The 16,008-nt window shown below is 43.4% G+C and overlaps 3 protein-coding genes across 3 annotated transcripts; 1 reads left to right on the forward strand and 2 right to left on the reverse strand.

Annotated features, from left to right (window-relative positions):
- The first annotated feature begins 62 nt into the window (after positions 1 to 62).
- ANKRD66 (ankyrin repeat domain 66) lies at positions 63 to 9,973 on the forward strand. Its single transcript, XM_032183803.1, has 4 exons — positions 63 to 138; positions 245 to 491; positions 1,855 to 2,083; positions 8,279 to 9,973. Exons 2-4 carry the CDS (start codon positions 353 to 355, stop codon positions 8,457 to 8,459), a joined length of 549 nt encoding a protein of 182 aa, XP_032039694.1. The 5' UTR covers positions 63 to 138; positions 245 to 352; the 3' UTR covers positions 8,460 to 9,973.
- LOC116487509 (taste receptor type 2 member 125-like) lies at positions 9,069 to 10,077 on the reverse strand. Its single transcript, XM_032184505.1, has one exon. It carries the CDS (start codon positions 10,020 to 10,022, stop codon positions 9,069 to 9,071), a length of 954 nt encoding a protein of 317 aa, XP_032040396.1. The 5' UTR covers positions 10,023 to 10,077.
- A 4,036-nt stretch (positions 10,078 to 14,113) lies between these two features.
- Positions 14,114 to 15,067, reverse strand: LOC116487510 (taste receptor type 2 member 9-like). The gene has a single exon (XM_032184506.1). It carries the CDS (start codon positions 15,065 to 15,067, stop codon positions 14,114 to 14,116), a length of 954 nt encoding a protein of 317 aa, XP_032040397.1.
- Positions 15,068 to 16,008: the final 941 nt, after the last annotated feature.

Consider the following 16,008-nt stretch of genomic DNA (forward strand, 5'->3'; position numbering starts at 1 on the left):
CCTGAGCTGGCAGCTCTTTAGCAACATTCTTGAGAAGTGCAACGTGGTTTTGCCTACGAGTCTTGAAAAAAAGGGCTGCACTTTGCTCCAGATTTCCACGACTGTAAACGAAACATCACCATCAGTCTTTGATCGCTGGTTTGATAATAAATACTTTTTTTTTTCTTCCTCTCTCATTTCTCTTTCCTTTTTTTTTCTGGATAAATCCTGGCTTCTCACAGTGCATGTCTTGTTTTCAATCCAGACACTGCCTGACCCAGTAAAACTGCTTGAAGATGAGAGGAGCTGATGCATCAGTGAGCATGCACTAAACGACGTTGCCCTTTACCAGATTTTTTCTGACGTGTGCAGCATGACGGAGCTCCACGAAGCTGTGGCTGTGGGCGACTACGACCTGGTGAAAGAGATTTTGAGGAAGGGGCGCTGCGACCCAAATCACAAGGATGTGGACTGGAACGACAGGACCCCGCTGCATTGGGCTGCTGCGAAGGGTAAGCGTGTCCCTGCTCTGTCACCTCTGCAAACCGTGTCCTAAAAGGCATCACGACTGCAGTTTTCTTGCTATGATAGCAATTAATACTGGCAATCATCACAGTTTGTATCAGATCCCTTTGTCCTTAATGAGGAAAAAGAGAAAGACAATATAATTTCGAACAGGATCTGTGCCCACAAGATAATTTATGGGATTATCATCAAAGAGATCTTTAACACAGGACCAGAGTCAAATTAAAGTTAAAAAAAGTAAAAGTCAAATATCCCTTTACAGCCCTGGAAAGATGTGAACACAACAATACAGATGCTGTATAATTGTACACAGCGTAAAACATGTGCTGCAGTGTTTGGTATATGCTGGGATCTCAGATCCTGATGCCTGCCTTTGCTCAGAAATCAGTTTGCTGCTTTACAGCTGGTACCAAGTTTTACACCTGATGGATTTCTCATTTGGGCAACAAAATAGGGAACCGAATGATTTTCATAAAGCTGTTTCATCTATATAAAAATTTACATAACCGTTATATATAAAATATTAATGTGGCTAAAATGCAAACTGTAAAAATGTAAACTGTAAAATGTAAACTGTAAAAACGTGAAATCAGGGAATGAGGACTTATAAATGCTGTGATTGTCCTCTGATAAATCCAAAACAACAAGTAGTGAAATCTGTTTCCCCAAGGAAAACCACATGTACACAGTGGTGGGTTACTGTGGGATGATGGTGAGATGTTGGTGTGGTCTGCATGCCACTGGGAACAGCCTCACTCAGCAAAGGCCATGGTCAGCAGGGTAGAAATAACTTTATTTTTGCTTCTTTGGCAACTCCACAAGTTAGAAAAATGTGAAGCTGAAATAAAACAAGTTATTTCTCTCTCTCATATCAAACTTTTTTTTTTTTTTTTTTTTTTTTTAATTAAAGCTGCTCACAACTTTTTAATGTTAAATTTTATTTTGGCTTGAACTAAAAAAAAATAATGAAAAAATGGAACAGTAAACGGACAATTAGTCAAGGACTACTTGCAGTTACAGAATCATTTAAGTTGGAAAAGACCTCTAAGACCACTAGCCTAGCACTGCCAAGCCTACCACTTGGGATGTACTGCTCAGAAAGCAGCAGAAAGCTTTTTGATTTTGTTGCTGTTCTTTTTGTAAAATGCTTCTGGAAGCTATTTACTTTGGAAAAAAAAGGAATCAGCATTTTCCAACGAGTATTCCTTATATGATAAATAAAATGGCTAGGCCACAGGTAAAACATGATTGGAGGGAATCATGACCAAGTGTGCGGTGACTGTCTCCTTCAGCCTGAAAGCATAAAGCCTCATTTTGGTGCTTTTCTCCCCATTCTTCTCTCCACGCCAGGGCAATCGGAGATGATTAAGCTCCTCGTGGCTCACGGTGCCCGCCCCTGTCTGAGGAGCGACGCGGGCTGGACCCCGGCTCACTTTGCGGCCGAGTCAGGCAGACTGGGTGTGCTTCGCACCCTTCACTCCCTGCACGCGGCCATGGATGCAGAAGACCTCTTTGGCGACACTCCCAGGAGGCTCGCAGAAATCTACGGACACAAGGAGTGTGTCAAGTTCTTAGAAACGTGAGTAGCAATAGCTGTTCCCAGCACGATAGGCGACAATGATCCTGAGTGGCGTATATAGGGCCAGAATGAATATGAGTGCATTATTCATCTTTCTGCCTAAACCTGTCAAAGCTGTTGAGAATTAGGTTGGAAACGAGGAGACATTTCTTCTCAGGAAGAGCAGTCAGGCGTTGGGATGGGTTCCCCAGGGAGGTGGTGGAGTCACCATCCCTGGGGGTGTTCAAGGAGAGCTTGGACGTGGTGCTTAGGGACATACGGGTGACATTGGTGGTAGGGGGATGGTTTGAGCACGTGATCTTGGAGGGCTTTTCCAACCCTAATGGTTCTGTGATTCTCTGAATGCGTAAGAGATAAAAAAATGCAGTTCTTTGTCACAGGGAAGCCATTGGGAAGTCTTTTCTTATTGCACTGTCTTCTATGGTTTGCCTTGGTATGTTTTCAAAAACATTACAACTTCATGACATCATTGTTTTTGTAAGGATGTTACAAAGCGATTATTGAGCAATAGAAGTGAAAGGAAGAACTAACAATGCCACGAATATTAACCTCTTAGAGTGGTGAAAGCTGACTGCACAGGTTAAATTGTGTAAGAACAGTCCTTTAGCAGGTAATGATAGTGTATGTACAGGATTTGTGGTAAAAACTGACTTACATTTATTTATTTTTTTTACATAACTATTGAAAATTTTACCATTTGATCTGTTAGTAAGGTGGCCACATTATTAGCAGGTATTGCTTTCCAATTCTGGAAAAGTCCTGATTGTCTTAACCCTTACAGTTATCATTGTGGCATTATATACAATTAGTATTAAGCTTTTAACAGTTCCAAATAACCAGCTGTGTTTTTCAGCTGACATATCCCCACTGATCTGGCTCAAAATTATTTTCCTCTGTGTGAATTGTGAATCTGTATTGAAATAGATCTCAAGTCTCAGGCTTATGTAACTTCAGTTATTGGAACAAGTCTATTTGTTTGATTGTTTATTTGTTTTTCTGATAAGCTTGATTTCAGAGCCTTTTACAGGACTCCACAACATGCCCAACAGGGGCCCCTGAGCAAGAGATCCTGTTCATGTTTCCCTGAGAGTCCCAAGGCTGAGAGCACCCAAAGGCTTTTTCCGCCCCTGAAGATTTCTCTGACTTTGCAGCCCTGCTGTAGTTTGTAACTGGAATCTTTCTTACTGTTGTGATGTTATCAAGACTGCTTTGGCACCGTACAAATCACCTATATGCCCATATCCAACCCAACGTCTCCAGCTTGCCTTGAAGACCACGTACAAACTACATGTACAGGTCCATGGTGCAGATTTGGTGCTGACTCTCCTTTCTGCAAGGCCTCTCCCCTCTTCTCCACCTCCCAGGCTCAGGGCTACTGGTTGCCACGTCCCCATCATCGAGGAATTCAGCACAGGTGCTGCCACGTTCAAAATGAGGCTGTGCAAACGTCTGTGGTGGCCAGTCTCCTCCAAGCATTGCTTTTCATGAACCCCATAAACCTGTTAGCTTTCTGCTGTACTTCTGCAGCTTGTTGGTTCCTGCTGAAGTGCTCCTTACCCTCTTTTTTCTTGACACAACATCAGTGTCCTCCCATAGGTACAGACACCTGAACTGTGCCAAACTGTCATGCAAACAACTTTCTAGGAGAGCCACACATTCATGTTTCTAAGCTCTGGTTATTGTGGAAGTGGATGCAACCTTTGCATGTTACCTGCCCATCCCACACCCATCCTAATGCTTTCATCATAATGAGGATTTTCTCTTTATACTGTCCTTGGGTCTTTGCTTGCATAGTTTCTGTATCCGAACAGGTAAATTTCTGAACAGGTAACTTTCTTCCCTAGAGAGTGAAAAGTCTTCAGACTTGTTCCCCTCGATGAATCATTTATAGCAGCTGACTCCCAGTTCAGCTGCTGTCGTGTTTACACGGATCTCAGCACAAACTCCTGTTTATCGAGTTCTGCCAAGGGTGTAGAATTTGCTCCACACTTGGCTGTGCCTGAGAGCAAAGGTGGTGAGGTGACAGCAAGGGGGAGGTTGCCTGGATCACACAATGCCCATGGCAGGCGGAGGTGCCTGCATGGCTGGGATGGGCGGTGGAGGCAGCTGGAAGAATGATTGACAGGAAGATTGATGGGATGATTGACAGGATGATTGATGGGATGATTGACAGGAAGACTGATGGGATGATTGACATCCAGTCTGAGGCACCAGATGAGCGGAGAGGTGACAGCCTAAGGTGACTCATGTAGCTTGTGACTGGTTTTCTGAGGTGAATGACTAATTTAGGGCAGAAAAAGTGAATAGTTGCCTTTCAGAGCCACATGCTGGTCTGAGTCACCCTGTGGCCATGCTCTGCTCAGGCAGAAGTGTGGCTCACAGGAGGAAAGGGTGTGAGTGCTCATTGTGCTGAGCTACAGCAAAGCTGCAAAAGGTTTGGTGACCGTGACACAAAGGAGGTGACAGTGCAGTGAAGCGAGATGGACCCAGTGTCTGTCCCTTGGTGGGCTCAGGAATCCAGACCAAGCAGGGCTGCAAATCTCCCACCATAGAGACCTGAGAGAGGTGCAGGATTAAGGGCTGTGACAATTTACAAACCAGAAAGACTCTTTAAATGCCCGTGCCTTGGACAGGTTGTAATGTATGGTCACTGCACAGGAACAATGCAGCCTGCAGGCAGCCCGAGCAGCCAAAACTTTGTCAGTGGAGCTTGGGAGCCATTTTTATAAGCCCAACCTGTGTAATTTACAGCCACAGTGGAAGTGTCCACCCTCATGCAACAGTTTCACCTCCTCACATCAGCAGATAGAATTAACTAGGAGGAATCACTGGTATTTTTAAATTACCTTCTGCTTCTGCAGATGTGCAGAAGGTCCAGCAGTTATGTCCATCTTCAGGGATCGCTGAGGCTCTGGCAGGAGCTGGGCAGTACTGCTGTGGCTGCAGACACAAAATGAAGTTTGTGTGTGCATGCTAATGCTGCACAGTGCAGAGTAGATCTGGTCACCCTGCTGGCTGCATTGGGATGTAAATGTGAGGAATATTTTGTTACACAGCAGCACTGTCAGTCTTGAATATTTGCCTGTCATGCAAAATAGTATGAAGAGAGAAAAGGCAATTTATAGAATAACAGCCTGAGGGCTGTGCAAAATGCAGGGCTGGAGTGTGTGTCTAAACAGTGAGAGGAGCACCCAAATCCTTCCTAGATCCCATTTCAGCCTTTCCTGCCTCCACCACCATGCACCTTACATGCTGTGTGCCTGCCTGTGGTGCTGCTGGCTGCATGAACACACGCTTCCACATGCGGCCAGAGTGACTGCTCCGTGCTGAGGGCTGTTTGCATCCACATGTAAATACTACACGTATCAACACATTACTATTAATAACACATAAATATTAGGAATGTTCTGCTACAGCGTCTCTGCACCACTCACCGAGGTTTGCATGGACATGCAAAGCATTGAAACCAGCCTTCAAATGCACAGCTGCCTATGAATAACAATTTGCATCAGGTTTATTTTTTTTTTTCTGCACCACAGCTTTACCTTGGATGCTTTCGGAGCTGCTGGGAGCAGCACCAGGGCAGCTCTTGAGACCTGTGGCCCATGCCTGCTGCCATCCTGCCTGCAAAGAGCCAAGAGTCCAAACTGCAGCAGAGGCTCCCTCTAGATGAACCCAGGGCAAATATATATACATATATATATGCACAAACATATGTACTAAACCTATGCTGTGCAACGCATCTCTGTGCAGAGCTGCTGGCTTTGCCCTGTGCTCTCAGCTGGGACACCCCAGCACAGATGTGAGGGTGTTGCTAGATGGCAGAAAAACAAGTTTTTGCAGATATTTGGCAATATTTTCATTAGGGCTCCACAAACCGTTACAAAACCAGAACTCTGCAGGGAGACAAAATGGTTTGCCAGCTCTAAGACAGGCCTTACAGCTATATTTAGCATTCGCTGTGGCCTCACCTTGACTATTGCATGCAGTTCTGGGCTTCACAAGATAAAAAGGATATTAATGTCCTTGAATGCATCCAGAGGAGGGCAATTAAGTTGGTGTAAGGGCTGGAAGGCATGTAAGGGCTGGAAGGCTGAGGATACTTGGGTTGTCCAGCCTGGAGCAGAGGAGGCTGAGAGGTGGCCTCAGCACTCTCTGCAGCCTCCTGAGGAGGGGGATGGAGAGGGAGGTGCTGGCCTCTGCTCCCTGTCTGAGATTTAGGAAAAAAAATTCCTGTGAGGGTGGTCAAGGACTGGAATAGGCTTCCTAGAGAGGTGGTTGATGCCCCATGGCTGTCAGTGCTCAACAGACAACGCCCTCAGTAATAGGCTTTAACTTTGGGGCAGCCCTGAAGCAGTCAGGCAGTTGGACTTGATGGTATGAGTAGGTCCCTGCCACCAGAACTACTCTGTTCTTACACCTGGGTGAGCTGTCAGTGTGTCAGCTGCTCCAGGCATGCAGCAGTTCCCCTGCGGCCTGTGGAGAGGCCCCTGGTGGAGCAGGCTGTCCCCCTGCAGCCCAGGGGTCCCACATGGAGCAGATCTCCACGCTGCAGCCCATGGAGAGGAAGAGGTGTAAAAGAGCATCTGGGTGGGTGTCTGGCAGCTGCCCAAGGTCAGCCCACCACAGCGGCTCCTGTTTTTTCCAGTACTGTCTCATGCTAACCACTACCGTGAGAAAGAAAAGGTCTGATTTGCTTCTTTTGCTTCTTTTGCTACTTTTGAAAGATAGATGTTTTACCTTTCAGTAACTTGGACATGAAGGATAGGCATATTCATTTTTCTAAAATTCCTCACTGCCTACAAAATGCAGAAAGTAGCTGTCTGTTTTATAGCTGGGGTCACTTTTTCCTGAGGTAATTGACTGTGTCAGTGCCAGGCATGTATCAAGATTGTAAAGTTAACACTTAATAGGAAAAATATTTGAAAGCTGTGATTAACAAAACCATAACTAAGATGATGATGATGATGATGATAATAATAACCACCATATTCCATATTTTTTCTGCCCAGATAAACATATTCATTTTGGTCTTGATTAAAGTGTTTTTAAATTTGCTTTGCTTGTTTGCAATGGAAAGTGTAATGAAATCAGCTGCTGTTTCAAGACTGTAGGAAAAACCACAGTGAAGTATGCTTATTTTCAGGCTTCCAGTCTGAAAGAACTGGGACTTTTTCAGTTTTTTTCAGTTTCCCAGTCTGAAGATCTGGGACTATGTTTGTTTGACAGAAAATATACGAGTATCATGAAAAAATGAGAGCTTTTTACAGAGGACAAAAATTACAGAGGACAATTTCCAGCTCACTGCTGAGCTGGAAATACCAGGGCTTGGGTGGATGATGGCTCACTTTCTGAAATCCGTATTTCACACACTTGAAATCATGGCAATAACTTGAAAGACATGTGTGAGACCCCCAGCAACCAGAATAAAGTTGTGAATTATCTGTATATGGAGATACAGGGCTAGAGAAAGTGGTATCTTTCGCATAACTTAAGGTTTTTCCATGCAAAATTTGAACCTCTACAGACAGCCTTAGTTCTATGACATTGCTTGATGTTAGTCATTATTTTAAAAACAGATATAGGCATGAATTATTAAGTTTAAATCTGCTTTTGAATGCAAATTTTAGGAAAATTTTAGGACTGAATTGCATAAAGTATTTGTGAAGTTAAAAGATCATCTGTAAAGAATAACTGTGTCCAAATTCTCCGAGATTCCAGTGGTTTTCAGATCTGATGTTTTGGCACAAAAAAAATCTAGTACTCATGAATGAGCAGTACAAAACATTTTAAAAAATTTGAAATGTTGTGGTTGTTGTGAATTAAATTGCTGTGTGCATTTGCATTGCAATGTGCTTAAGTCTTTTTAACAGCACAAAAATTTGTGCTCTTAGATCAGTCTGAGAGCTTTGCATTAGTTGTGTAAAAATTGTGCTACAATTGTTTTTCCAATGATTACAGCATGAATTTCACCATAGATCCTTACCAAAGTTTTTCCACCTCAATCCATATGAATACCTGGTCACTTGGGGTGATGAATCCCGTTGGATTTGGGGTGACCCTGAGGGTTTTCTCATGGATTGCTGGCAATAGTGTTTTGACCATGATCTGTTACTTTGGATGGGCTGCTCATGAGTGGTGGTGTGACTATGTCATGCTCTGTTTTTGAAGATAAACTCTTGCTTTCTTCCCCAGAGCAGAGGTGGAGAGCAGAAACTACCTCAGGACAGCTGCAATGAAAGGAATTCCTGTGGACCAGAGAGATGAAGACTGGGAACTCAAGAAAGAAGAGTTTAAGAGAAACTCATCATGTGCTCGGCAGAACTACAAAACCTCTGTTCAAAAGAAGAATCGAAAGAAAATGGGAAAGCGGTAGTGTGCCCTGCCTGTTTGGTACCACTGAGAACTTGCAGTGCAGAGCAAAAACACTGGCAGACCTCAGATGCAGGGTGAAATATGGATGAACAACAGAAGCAGCTGGCCACGACAATGCATCTTTATAATGTACTGTAAATTTTGTTGGTCTTAGGGAGTAGGTAGGAGACTTTCTGTCCATATCTGTGTATATATGCACAGCCACAGCAGAAATGATTTCTAAAACAAAATTGGTATGAATATGTTTAGCTAAGTAGTTTCAGTCAGCAAATACAGAAGCATTTTTAGGTACACAGTGCTCTTATACTGTTGTCCCCCTTTCACAGCTAGTCCATAGACCAGATCTAAATTATTTTATTGACAGTAATTTAACTAAAAGAATTAGTTAAAAGAAATGACAACAATAATTTATTTAACTCACAATAATTTAATTCAAAGAATTTTAATGAAATGTTCTTAATTTAGTTAGAGAAGATAGCACATCGACATCACCTGCACTGGCTGGGGAAATGCACTAAAGATTGAGTGACTTGGTTTTGAGAAGAAAAAGTCAGAATTATTCCCAGAAAAAGTCAGAATTTTTCCCGGGCTCCATCCCTTATTACACTTCCTAGCACATGCAAAGCTTGCGCTTCACACAGGGCAGAATCCTCAGCACTATCTTTTCCAGCTTGGGGCTGCTGAAAATCAGGATAAGGGAATGAACAGACGGAAAAGTGTACTGGAGTACTAAAAAGAGAAACGTCATAGGATTTTTCTCCCGACTGGGATAAATCATTGTCAAGATCAAACATATGAAGTTGATGCCATAGATGATGAAGAAGGACAGCAGAGATTTCATGGCTTTGATGTGGGCATCCATGCTGAGGTCCTTTGCTGAGCTTGTCTGCATCTTGCTCTTGTGTCTCCAGAGAGAAAAGAGGAGGAGAAGGGCAGAGAAGATGACTATTATGAATGCTACAGAAAATCCAAAGCCGCAAATGTAAAAAATAGAGGAATATTGTTTGTTTATTTTCTCATTCAGTTTTCTGAAATATTCTAGGGAGGTGGAATTGAGGTTGCAACAGCTCACTTGATTGGTACTGTCAAAAACAGGGCTACACATGACCAGGGACAAAACCACTGAACCCAAGAGCAGCCATGGCACAATCCTGTCAATTTTCACTTTCAGGTAGATGAAGAAGATATATCTGAAATTTGCGATTTTTATACAATAAAAAACATACAAGCAGGTAGAAAACCACAAGTTGAAAGAATTTGAAATACAGAGAAGAGGTGCAAATATTCGTGGTACCCTGCGGATATAAGTTTGCCAGTGAAAAAGCGTTGAAGTAATGGTATATGCCCATGTCACACACAAAAACCAAAACCTGGAACATCCCAGAAACAGCAAGATCTTCTCACTGGAGTTAAAGCTTTTCTTTTTAACCCAGGTAAGGCAAGACACAGCCACAATGAAAGCATTGATCCACATGCCAGCAAAAGCCTGAAGTGTGATGACGACCATAATGGTGATATCGTATGAAGTGGCATTAAATTGCTGCTGAGAGTGGGAAGCTTCCATCCTGCACGACGGGTGGTGGACACGCAGGCTGCTGTGCCGATGCTCAGCATAGGATGGCAGATGCTGTTCCCTGAGCATCACGTCTGTGAAGAGGAGTTTTATAGAGCTGGTGGTGGGGGGCAGATCTTGGTGCTGCTCCTCTTCAGAGCAGCACAGGTGCAGGAATGTAAATGTGGCAGATATTCCCTTACCTGGCATCAGTACCAGTCTTCAGTATTTGAATTTTGGCCCAGAGGAGCTGTGTTTGGTGACACAAACAGTGTAGGTGCTGTTCTGACATTTTACTCTCAGAGGACACTGAAACCCATCTTCATTTTCTCCGTGGTATAGCTTTAATCATAAGTGAACAGGCACGTGGTAGGGGGAAGGCAGTTCAGGATAAGGAGGAATTTCTTTCAAAGGCTTAAACTAAAGCATATGAAGGAAAGGGGTAAACATAAGGACCAGTCCCTGTGCCAGGGTCCAAAATCCATATGCCAAGTAGAGTCTCTGGGAGTGATGTGAGGAGTTTAGGGGATGGGACCATGCTGTGCTCCCTTTACCCTGAACTTAACGAAGCTTCCATATAGCTTTAGGTCCTGAAAACCTGCTTCATTTTGTTTTGCTTTCCTTTATTTTGTTTTCTAACAAGCAAGTTGTGTAAAGCTCTGTAGAGCACAGACTTCCTATAGACTTTGGGTTTGTAAAGAGCCTTCCCCGTTGAGACCACAGTGACCAACCAGATCACGACTGATGCTGTGATGGAAGTAGAATAAAGTTAATTCTCAACAAATAGCTCTAAAACTGCGAGGAATAAACCACCAGCATCTTCACTTTTCAGAACGAACCCCCTGTCTTCTGGGGGATATAAATGCAAGTACCGCTCACCGAGTATCGCTATCACATGCTTCTATTTGCATTATATTTTTTTCACTAAGACCTAGCTACATTTTTAACCTGTTGAAATGTTTTTGCATGAGTAAATCCATATCCTGTCCTGCTTCTCCCTGGCCTGTGTGGCTTGTGTCCACAGAGAAAGTTCTGGGTGGGATCCCCACTCAAAGCACTGGGAGCAGTTAGCTTCATAGGCACGACAGTGGGACCAAGCCTGGACCTCTCATGGTACCCCTGTCCTGACGGACAAAGCCTTTGAGGTCTCCTGAGGAAACCCAAACTAGGATGCTTTGTTTGAACTCTATGGCCAATGTTCTGTTGATTACAAAAATAACACAACTTTTTAAATTAAAGATGATGTTTTACCCCAAAAATCACATATATAAAATCTAAGTGTTTATCTAAGTGTTTCCATCAAGATGTTCTTAGGAAGCAGGAATGAGAGCTTCTGTCCATGTGTGTGTCTATATGTATCAGACCTCAAATACCAGAAAACTACAGAAGGTGTATGATAGACTAATACTGTAAATAGAGATATAGTCATAGAAATGGCAGTATCTACCCATATTGCCTGGGAGGGAAATCTTTTTGTTCCTATTTGACTGAGGAAAGCAACTGAGACTGTGGTTCTGCTCACTGTAGTGATGTCCATGCCCTTTGCTTGTTTGCTTCTGTTCCTGAGTCAGCCTGAGGTTCTTTCAGGGGCTCATAGTCTCTCGTGTTGCCTCTCTCTTTTCTTTGGCAGTGGGACCTAGTTGCTTCTTCTGGTTGCAGGGAACTCTGGTGTTGACCTTTCAGTAGACATGAACTTAACAGCCTATATCTACCATCCTTAGTCCAGCAGGAGGGAATACGTGCTCCCTCGTTACTGGTTTCAGCCATTTGTGACTGCCAAGACAGTTAGAGCACTGCCTTATTTTTAGCAGTGCCCCCAGCCATTTTTATATCTGTGTTCACAGGAATCCATGGAACCACTCCTGAGCTATCCCTCTTTCATCCCTTACTCTTATCAAAAAGTGGTAAAAGCATTTTTTAATTGTTTTACTTCTTGATTGGGAAAAAAAAATATTTTGAATTTGATCCAAGGCAGTTTTTCATGCCAGCACTGGGCAGCCATTCATACTGACCTCTGACACCTGTGTGTCTGCATTCCCTCTCCTTTTGAGACTTTTAAGGATGGAAGGAGGTGTCTTCAGCGTGGCTTGCTGGAGCTGAGCCTTGTGGTATGCAATCTTTTGAGGGGCGATGTGCCATGGGCTGTAGGGAGTAAGGACACTCTGTGGCCTTTTTGTGAAAGTGATTGGGACTTCATGTTAAAGGATCAACTTTGTGAGCAACATGAGGGAAAGAAGGGAGGTATGGTGGTGCCTGTCCTTGAAAGGCCTTTAGGTGGGGAGATGTGTCCAGATGACATTTAAGGCCCACCTGTCTTGGGGGATGTGGGTGGTGCAGTGTGTCCTGTTGTGGAACTGGACTCAGTGGGGTTTGGCATCTGATTTGAGAAGTTCAATTGCAGCTAAAGGCAAACAGCTAAAGGCCATGAGCTCTGACTGGCTAATTTGGATCAGATGCCTCAGGCCCTTTCTTTGTTTGTAGCAGAACAAGATCAATGTAATTTTTGCCTTACTAGTTCAGGAGAAGCCAGAAAAGAATGAAAGCTAATGGTTGGTAAAACAAAATAAAGCAAACAAACAAAAAAAACCCTTTCTTATTAATGTCTTCTCCTTTCCTTGTTGTGGGGGTGGAGATTAAGAGGGACGGGAATGTTCTTTGCCCATAGAAGAAGCAACTCTTAAAATAAAGAGCTTACAAACAAAGCTTTTGTCCTTCATTTCATGTTTTCATATTATTGTCTTGAGACCATTTGTGTTCTCTGACGAGAGCATCTCCTCTGGACCAATTTCTAATAGAGAGCTCATAGAAATCAGTGAGCTCTTCACACTGCTGTCCTGCAGGATGACCACACCTCCTTTATCTGAGGAAGATGTTTGAAAAGCTTTCTGCTAGTAGGAATACATGAAAGGTTCTCCTTGCAAATATAGCAGAGGGAAAGCTTGATTACTTATTGAGTGAATCCATGTCCGGCTGGGATAATGTTACACCTGAGGTGTAACACCTGAGGTGTAACATCATGAAAAGCATTCTGCTTGTGCTGCACCTATTCCGCATTGAGCTAATCTGCTGTGATGGGTTGGCCTTCACTGGCTGGTAGACCCCCCTTAGCTGCTCTCCCACTCCCCCTTCTCAACAGGCTGGGGGAAGAAAATGAGATGGAAAAGCTCATGGATGGCAGGGAGATCGCTTACTAATCGCCATCAAGGACAAAAAAAAAAAAAAAAAAAAAAAAAAAAAAAAAGACCTTGGGAAAATTAGCTTAATTTATTAGAACAGGATAGTGAGAAACGGACAAAACTAAAACATCTTCCCCCACATTGCCCTTTTTCCCAGGCTCATCTTTACTCCTTCAGTCCCAAATCTTCAGACCTCTCCCCTCCAAGTGGCAGAGAGGATGGGGCATGACGGTTGTGCTCAGCCCATAACAGATCATCTCTGCCACTTCTTCCTCCTCCTAGCCCTCCAGGGGCCACAGCGCGGAGATCTGCTCCTATTTGGTCCTCTACAGACTACAGGGGAACTTCTGCCCCATGACTGCAGCACCTCTTGCCCTCCTGCTGCACTGACCTGGAGTCCCAGGGCTGCTCCTCTCTCATCACTCCTCACCTCTCGCTGCCACTGTTTTTCCCTCGCAGCTCTTCTAAATAAGAGCGATTTGCATATTCACACACAGTGCATGATAATTGTACAACTGATAATATTACAGAGTTCACAGCCACAGCAGAAATGATTGGTAAAACAAAATGCGTACGAATAAGTGTAGCTAAGTAGTTTCAGTCAGCAAATACAGAAGCATTTTTAGGTACACAGTACTCTTATACTGTTGTCCCCCTTTCACAGCTAGTCCATAGACCAAATCTAAATTATTTTTTTTGACAGTAATTTAACTAAAAGAATTAGTTAAATGAAATGACAACAATAATTTATTTACCTCGTAATGATTTAATTCAAAGAATTTCAATGAAATGTTTTTAATTTAGTTAGAGAAGATAGCACATCAGCATCACCTGCACTGGCTGGAGAACTGCATTAAAGATTGAGGGACTTGGTTTTAAGCAGAAAAAGTGAGAATTTTTCCCCGGCTCCATCCTTTATTACACTTCCTAGCATATGCAAAGCTTGTGCTTCACACAGGGCAGAATCCTCAGCACTATCTTTTCCAGTTTGGGGCTGCTGAAAATCAGGATAAGGGAATGAACAGACGGAAAAGCGTACTGGAGTACTAAAAAGAGAAACGTCATAGGATTTTTCTCCCGACTGGTATAAATCATTGTCAAGATCAAAGATGTGAAGTTGATGCCGTAGATGATGAAGAAGGACAGCAGAGATTTCATGGCTTTGATGTGGGCGTCCATGCTGAGGTCCTTTGCTGAGCTTGTCTGCATCTTGTGCTTGTGTCTCCAGAGAGAAAAGAGGAGGAGAAAGGCAGAGAAGATGACTATTATGAATGCTACAGAAAACCCAAAGCCGCAGATATACAAAATAGGGGAATATTGTTTGCTTATTTCCTCATTCACTTTTGTGACATATCCTGGGGAGGTGGAACTGAGGTTGCTACCCCTGAGTTCATCGGTAATGTTTAAGATGGGGCCACACATGACCAGGGACAAAACCACTGAACCCAAGAGCAGCCATGGCACAATCCTGTCAATTTTTACTTTCAGGTAGATGAAGAAGATGTGTCTGAAGTTTGCAATTTTTACACAATAAAAAGCATACAGGCAGGCAGAAGCCCACAAGTTGGAAGAATTAGAAAAGCACAGAAGAGGTGAAAATATTGGGGTTACCCCACTGATATAAATTTGCCAGTGAAAAATCATGGAAGTAATGGTATATGCCCATGTCACACACAAAAACCAAAACCTGGAACATCCCAGAAACAGCAAGATCTTCTCACTGGAGTTAAAGCTTTTCTTTTTAACCCAGGTAAGGCAAGACACAGCCACAATGAAAGCATTGATCCACATGCCAGCAAAAGCCTGAAGTGTGATGACGAGCGTAACGGCGATATCATATGAAGTGGCATTAAATTGCTGCTGAGAGTGGGAAGCTTCCATCCTGCACGACGGGTGGTGGACACGCAGGCTGCTGTGCCGATGCTCAGCATAGGATGGCAGATGCTGTTCCCTGAGCATCACGTCTGTGAAGAGGAGTTTTATAGAGCTGGTGGCGGGGGGCAGATCTTGGTGCTGCTCCTCTTCAGAGCAGCACAGGTGCAGGAATGTAAATGTGGCAGATATTCCCTTACCTGGCATCAGTACCAGTCTTCAGTATTTGAATTTTGGCCCAGAGGAGCTGTGTTTGGTGACACAAACAGTGTAGGTGCTGTTCTGACATTTTACTCTCAGAGGACACTGAAACCCATCTTCATTTTCTCCATGGTATAGCTTTAATCATAAGTGAACAGGCACGTGGTAGGGGGAAGGCAGTTCAGGATAAGGAGGTATTTCTTTTAAAAGCTTAAACTAAAGCATATGAAGGAAAGGGGTAAACATAAGGAGGAGTCCCTGTGCCAGGGTCCAAAATCCATATGCCAAGTAGAGTCTCTGGGAGTGATGTGAGGAGTTTAGGGGATGGGACCATGCTGTGCTCCCTTTACCCTGAACTTCTCTCAAGCTCCCAGAAGTCTTTAGGTCCTGAAAACCTGCTTTGTTTTGTATTTTTATTTATTTATTTGTTTTTGTTTTTCTAACAAGCAAGTTGTGTAAAGCTCTGTAGAGCACAGACTTCCTATAGACTTTGGGTTTGTAAAGAGCCTTCCCCGTTGAGACCACAGTAACCAACCAGATCACGACTGATGCTGTGATGGAAGTAGAATAAAGTTAATTCTCAACAAATAGCTCTAAAACTACAAGGAATAAGCCACCGGCATCTGCTCTTGTCAGAATGAAACCCCTGTCTTCTGGGGGATATAAATGCAAGTACCGCTCACCAAGTATTACTATCACATGCTTCTATTTGCATTTATTTTTTTCACTAAGACCTAGCTACAGTATTA

Source organism: Aythya fuligula, chromosome 3, assembly GCF_009819795.1.
Source record: "Aythya fuligula isolate bAytFul2 chromosome 3, bAytFul2.pri, whole genome shotgun sequence".
NCBI classification, from domain to species: Eukaryota; Metazoa; Chordata; class Aves; order Anseriformes; family Anatidae; genus Aythya; species Aythya fuligula.